Here is a 6,864-nt window from a genome sequence, read left to right on the forward strand (position 1 = left end):
AACTTAAACCAACCAATGTGAACGCTCTTAACAAGAAATGCAATGTGAACAAAAGAAAACTGGCCAACAAACAATTATTAAAAAAACACAGCAGAAGAAAGAGATTGAATTCAAAGCAGCGTACAGAAACTGGAAATTTTGACTTTAACAAGGTAATGCAAAGTTCCTTGAATACTGACTTGCACTTGAACCCTTGGATATTGAATTTCAACCTCCATTGAAATCTCAATGTTCTGATGTGCTGCAAGAGCTTTGGAGAATCCTCAACAATGAACCCCACCTTTCTGAATCAATCTACAAATCCAAGTTTATTAAAGACACAGATTTTCCAGAATGTCAAAAAAAAAATTCATGGGTTCCCCCTAGAATTTACAAATCTCAGAAAAAACCAACCATGGGTTCTACAAGATTAAAACAGTGAAGAAAAAAAATCATGAGTCCCCACAAAGTATAAAATATGCAATTGTTCAACAACTCCAATAGCCTTCCAACATCAGCAGAAGTGCTGTGCCACAGGCTCAGCCCCCAGCCCGCCTCAAGTGCACGGGTCAAAAGGACTGGACGTGAAGGCCCCCGGCCCGCAGCAAAGACTGGTGACCAGTGGGGGGCCCACTCTCTGCCCTTCAAACTGCGCACGTGCTACAGCGGAAGGGTTGAGGGAGACGGATAGCTGGAATTTCAGCATCTCCAAACCCCCTGGGGGACTACGGCCATCAACCCGCGCCTTTTAACCAAGACCAACCACACCACCCCCAGTCTAAAGTAACGCCGCCCCTCTCATTTCCCATTGCCATTGCCGCCACACCCGCCCCAGACCCAGTCGTTATGGTTCCAACCTCCCTGGAGATGGTCTCTACCACCACAGCAAAACATGTTGATTTGGTTTACCCCTGGTAAGCCCTATTGTTTCCCCCCATCGCGACCACCCCTTATGCTAATCAAACTTGGTCATCCTTCATCTACAGCGTCCCTTTTAACCATCGTACCGCCATTTCTCAGACCGCGCAAAGCCACTCGGGCCATTGAAAACTGGCATTCAAACCGTGCCCAGCCAGTCGGGCCGTTGAAGCGCTCCCATTCAAACTGCGCCAAACCAGTCTGCTTGAAATATGTTGCCTTAGTTTAGCCGGTTTACCGGTTACTCCAACCCCCAGCCATCACTCCCACTGTCAGCTGCCTAAGCCAGACTAGGCCAATACACCCAGCTGTACCCCACTCGCCTCATCAAGACCAGCCCCTTACACACCCCACCGTCCCCCAAATACTCACACAGGGCCATCTACAACATATAGTCTGCTTATTATTAATCCCCATTCAAACCTTGCCCAGCCAGTCCAACTGAAAACCATGCCCCTACTTTGTCCAGGCCTTGGTCTCAACCACCAAGTCAGGCCAGGCTAATACAGTTGGATCTTTGATCAAGCAGATGGTTCCGCTTGTCTACCTTTGTGGTCACCATTCTTGTCACAAGATGTTTTCTGATTCAGTCCACAGCTCAAGGCTCCTTTTCCAATCAGGAGCAGTTGGTAGCCAAACCTTCCAGTCTTCCTATATTGACTTTTTGAAGCCGCCCGGCCAACAAAACACCCAATGAATTGGTCCCAGTAGGCGGTGGACTATAACTCTTCAGACATGAACAAGCTGAAAGTTCTTTGCAAGTAGGTGCTGCAACCTTTCTTCAATCATTATTTCTTGAATTTGTCTTTTTTTTTTTTGCTTGGCAATTGGTTACACATCTGACTGTTGGGTCCTTCATATTGTGCCCATCAATTACAGCTCTGCAATCAAATCAGCCCTCGGACATATTGACTCGGAAAATGTGAATGAATTGATTGTGTTGATCAACTCATCCTCACCCGGTCCTTCTGTCACAAACAACAATCTGAGATTTTGGGCTGTCTTAGGTATTCATGTCCCTGTTGTACTGGATGTCCAACCATTTGTTCCATAACTGGAACACTGAGAGTAGGGAGTCGGATGTGTAGATAGTTTTTATATCCGTCCAGATAGCATGTGGGTCCTGCTTGTTATTGTCGTTGATAACGCTAGTGAAGATTGCGTTGGATATGGCTTTGCTTAAGATGCTGCAGGTCCTCAGTGCGCCTTGAAGTTCGTCATCATCTGGTTCTTTTGACATTGGTTCCTCTAGATAGTCCTCAAGATGTTGGGGTCTAAGGTGCATCTTAATTTTTCTCTCCCACAGCGGGAAATTAGATCTGTCGAACTTAGGTACGTTGACGTGATCTTTATCCGGGCTGTAAGCGTTGCTCCTGGCGGCTGGTTGCGTGGGTTTTTTCCGTGCCGCTAGAACTCTGATTTCTCGTGTTCGCCATCTTGGCCTGCCTTTAGTTGCCTCTCGAGGTAGTCCTATTGAGCTATTCGAGACTGTAAATCTGAAAAAATTGGAGTAACTAAAGTTTATTTCTTGTTAGGTACATTCTCCTTTATTAGTAATTACAAAGTAGTGAGCTGTTTGTATTTCTATGTACCTAAAGGCAGGACGCGAAATCCTGATGGCTGGTCTGAGATGAGGGATAACTGAGAGATGAGGATGGGTCTGAGCCTGCGCTACTGGTTGGTGATTGTTTAGGTGGTCTGCACACCGGGCAAACACTGACGTCTCAATCAGTCTCAGTTGTCTGTTTTGCTAGTCTTTCTGGTTTGTCTTTTGCTTACTGTGGTAACAGCAGATTATTGTAGTAATTGTGTTTTGTCCTGACGGAATAGTTCTGCTGTAGTTCTGTCTGTTTGCACAAGCGCCATTCTTGGTCAGCTTGGCTTCTACGTCTTTCTGGTCTGAGGAGCTGCTCCAGTGCTTATGGTGATCTGAGTCCTCCGTGATTCTGTTGAGCAGCTCGTGCCTGGTCTGTATGCCGAGTCGTTCCGCAAGAGTTCTGAGGAAGGACAAGATTCAGTCAGTGTGCTGCTTTAATCTGTTGATCTCTAACCTCGGGAACGTACAAGGTTCTGGGATTTGCTTGAGCTTTATGCTTGGTCTTGGCCGTTGCGTTTGTTGCTTCGGCTGGGGCTGTTTGTGTTCGGCGGAGCAATACACTTTAGCTGACTAGCCTGTTAGGGCTGTGGGTCTGGGCTTGGAAAAAAGGGTTTACCTTTATCTCCGGCTGGGTCTAGTTCTGGGTTGAGCCGCGCTAGCTTCCTGGCTGGTTGCTGCGGGCCTGGGCCTGTATTCCAACAACTGGCACCCTCTTTCATCACAGGTAACAACCTTGTCCCTAAGCTAGACGGCCAAAAGGCCTGCAAGGGATGGATTGCCCTGCCTGGGGCTATCAAGTGCCCTGGATGAGGGTATAAAAAGAGAACCAAATCCCTCCTTTTCCTGTCCCTCAGCAGGAAACAGGTTTTCCAAGTGTTCCACTACTGAGATTTTCTCAGCGCCATTACTCTCAATAGCTCTACTCATCTCGGCATCATATTCCCCTAGAATAATTTAGCCTCCTTTGCAGTGGTTTGCTGCTGAAGCATTAGCGCACCAGTTTACTTCTGGTTGGCCGCTGATTTAGTACACTGAAAATCAACACTTTTTTCCAGTGATATTAATCAGTGGTTAGTGCATTAATTGGACCACTGGTTTTCAGAGCAACACAGCAGTCTAAAAGAACACTGCACTGAAGGCTTTGCTGTGATGTTTGGTGCACTGTGGTTTCACACTTTCCAAAAGTGTGTCATCCACATGCAGATGATCATCATCTAAATTGCCCTTTTAGTGAGATATGTCTCACATAATCAAAGAATTCATTCTTTTGTTGTGAGATTTATCAATAGCACTGTTCCAAGGGGTTTATTTTTCCTAATTTCAGTTGCAAAATGAGATCAACATTGGGAAAAATCATGGTATAGAAATGTTTGAGCTAGGGGAATATTCAAATACTTAATCTGCATAAAGGAGGTAGGAGACTGAACCCCACAGCGGCGCAGCCGCCTTGGCCTCTAGTGGGATAATATAATTCAAACAAATTTCCACTGTTTTTTGGCTCATGAGGGGGTGGTAGCCCTGGCTGTCTTGGACCATCTTATCATTGCCCATTGTGATTATTTGCTGTACTTCACAGCTGTGTTTGTATCCATTTTTTGCCAATACATCATGAGAAACACTGCCAAGGGGTTGTATTGGTTACAACCCCCCCCCCCCCCCCGCAATAAGGCTGACCAGGGGTATCCAATGTGATATTGGTCTCCTGGAACAATACTATATTGATGGGACCCACCAATATATTGTCCCTTTGTTTTTGTAATCTATTGGTGGACCCTGCCATATAGGATTAGCAGTGGATACCAATATTATATTGGTAGCCTCTGGTCAACCTTACCATGGGATTCACAACCAATACAAGCCCCTTTGCAGTGAAACTTTTTGTCCAACACACAACAAGAAGAGCACACCTGAATGCAGAGATACTGAAGGCACTGTACAATTTAACTAAAAAAACCTGCCTGAAAATTTAAGAATGAAAGTGGGTAGCAAAAAGTTGTTATGCAAGTAAACGTTTTACGTACACACCAGGAGGTTTACTCATCTGCCTTCACTGACTCTTCTTCATGGGATAGCACAAGCAGTAATTGAAAGGAGTAATTCCAATCATGCACTCCAATTGAATGGCCAGTACAACGGGTCATTAGGCAGGGGCAGATTCCTTCTTGGCCATTTGTATCTGCTCTCTGAGCAGATATCCTGGCTGCTGGCAAGAAATCTTCCCTGTCAGGCATGTACAAGCTGGTAGACTTTGTAGCTGCTGGTTGCTTGGGAGGAGCCCTCTTCAATTAGCCCACAACTTTACAGCTATTTTTTTACTTTGAGAGCATCTTTACTGGTTGAGCTAAGTTTGAACAAGTTTAGAATGTAAGCTATTGCTAGCTAAAGTATGAACAGCAAATTTGACTGTATCAGTGGCTTTCAAGGTGTTGAGTAGGGTGATGTGTGAAGATTCAAGTGCCAAGAGCGCTTCAAAAAGGGAAAGAGGGCCTAAGGGCAAACCTAACCCAACTAGGAAGAAAGTTCAGCGACCACTTCTCAAGACAATGCATATGCATGAGTCTCAGGCGGATGATTATGCTTTGGCTGACATCTTTGCTCCCCCATTAGCCACATCAGCAATGGATAAAGAGCCCCAACAGATCAAGCAAAGCAAGCGACCTTTAAGGTAAGTCTTGTGAGCTGATTCCCCCCTGTAGCAAAGGAGTTCTAACTGATAGATGGTGAATCTATACAGTCTAAACAACTCCAACACACACCTAGGCCTATTTGGCTCCAGCCTCAGAGGAAGGATCACCCTGGCTCCAACAGGAGGTGAGTCCAACATCTGCAGAGCCTCTTCTAAGATAGACGGACAACTAAAAGAGATCTGATGTTCTAATACAGAATCTTGCAAGTCTTGCCGTCTATTCAAGAGCATTGGCAAACGCTGAGGTATCTGACTCAACAAGTCCCAATTTAAGGCTAAGAGTTCAACTTAATGAGTTTGAGCATAGAACACTGATGATGTCCAAAGTATTCCGGATCAATCTAGATCCTTCAGCTGTTATTTGTTTACATTCCTGTTCATATCACTATCACGGACTTTAATCCGCTTTTAGGTACTAAACTTTGTTCTAGACTAAAGTTGTAGTTTCATAATAATAAACTAACTAGCAATATAAATTTTAGTTGCCCAAATTCTTTTATGATGTACATGGGTCAATGGCAGTATGTGAGCTCACTGTTGCTAAATGTAACAATGGGAAGCTGAATATGGAGCTTCAAGTTCAGCTCCTTTATCTTTGGCCTACCTTGGCCTGGTACAGTTGAATTCAGTGGCTAATCTAGCTCAAACTAGCCACTGGTAAAGATGCTCAGAATGTGTCATGATCTCATGCAAGTCAACTTTGAAACCTAATTACATTTAGTGTAAAATGCCAAATGCCAAATTGCACTTCAAAAAACAGGCAGGTTGATTTACATAGTGTCCTAGGTCAGCACTAAACAGTATGCTGCAGCTAATGAAATTTGATTTTGATTGAGAGAAGCAGGAAATTGAAAAAAATGAAGTTGAAGCCCAGGAGCTTGGCGATTCAACAAGAAACTTCAGGTTTGATCTCTTCTTCCTGGGGACCTGGTCATCTGTCTACATTATAATTACACCTTGAGGCCAGATGGGGACCAGCATGACAAAACATTTTTTGCAGTAGCATGCTTGATTCAAGCAGATGTGGCCACTGTATATCTTCAACTAATGCAGCTAATAGTCATATGTTTCTGTCTGCTGGAATATTCCAAAACAGGACTTTGCTTGCACCATAAACCTGGTATTCAAAGTTTACTTGCATAAAATCATAAACTTACAAGCTGGAAAAAAGTATGTGCCACCCAAACACTCAAAGCAGAGCAGTATTTCTGAAGTGCTACATGAAAACTTAGGACCTGTGTGTCAGCCACAGAGTACATGTCACAGTACCTTACACGTACCAAGTACCTGCAATTGTTCACATTACATATAGTACATCCCTTTTTACACCTTTATTACATATGTATATCATTTGATACAAGCTTAGGAATGTACTCCTGTTATACATTACATTACAGATAGCCATAGTTAAATACAGTTACCATAATGTACTGTTGTTATGAGAGTTAAGTTACGTGCAACAGTAAGATTACAATACATTGTAATATTACTGTACACGTGAAATACCCCAAGACAGGTATCACTCATTTATCCCCTGTTACGCCTCAGTCCCCATTTACATAATATATTGGTTATGATATAATTACATAAACAATACATGATGTAATCCAATTCAAAGAGCACTGAATGGAATCAATGATTGGTTATGATCAGCTAGTGTGCACAGCTACTGATCCAGGATCAG

The 6,864-nt window shown here is 43.8% G+C and overlaps 1 protein-coding gene across 1 annotated transcript; it reads left to right on the forward strand.

The window, feature by feature from the left end:
* Positions 1-871: 871 nt before the first annotated feature.
* PtA15_1A528 (uncharacterized protein) lies at positions 872-1,126 on the forward strand (the record flags this gene model as incomplete). The annotated part of the gene is made up of 2 exons (XM_053165565.1): positions 872-893; positions 966-1,126. 2 exons carry the CDS (start codon positions 872-874, stop codon positions 1,124-1,126), a joined length of 183 nt encoding a protein of 60 aa, XP_053016744.1.
* Positions 1,127-6,864: the final 5,738 nt, after the last annotated feature.

This window comes from Puccinia triticina, chromosome 1A (genome assembly GCF_026914185.1).
Source record: "Puccinia triticina chromosome 1A, complete sequence".
Classification (NCBI taxonomy): Eukaryota; Fungi; Basidiomycota; class Pucciniomycetes; order Pucciniales; family Pucciniaceae; genus Puccinia; species Puccinia triticina.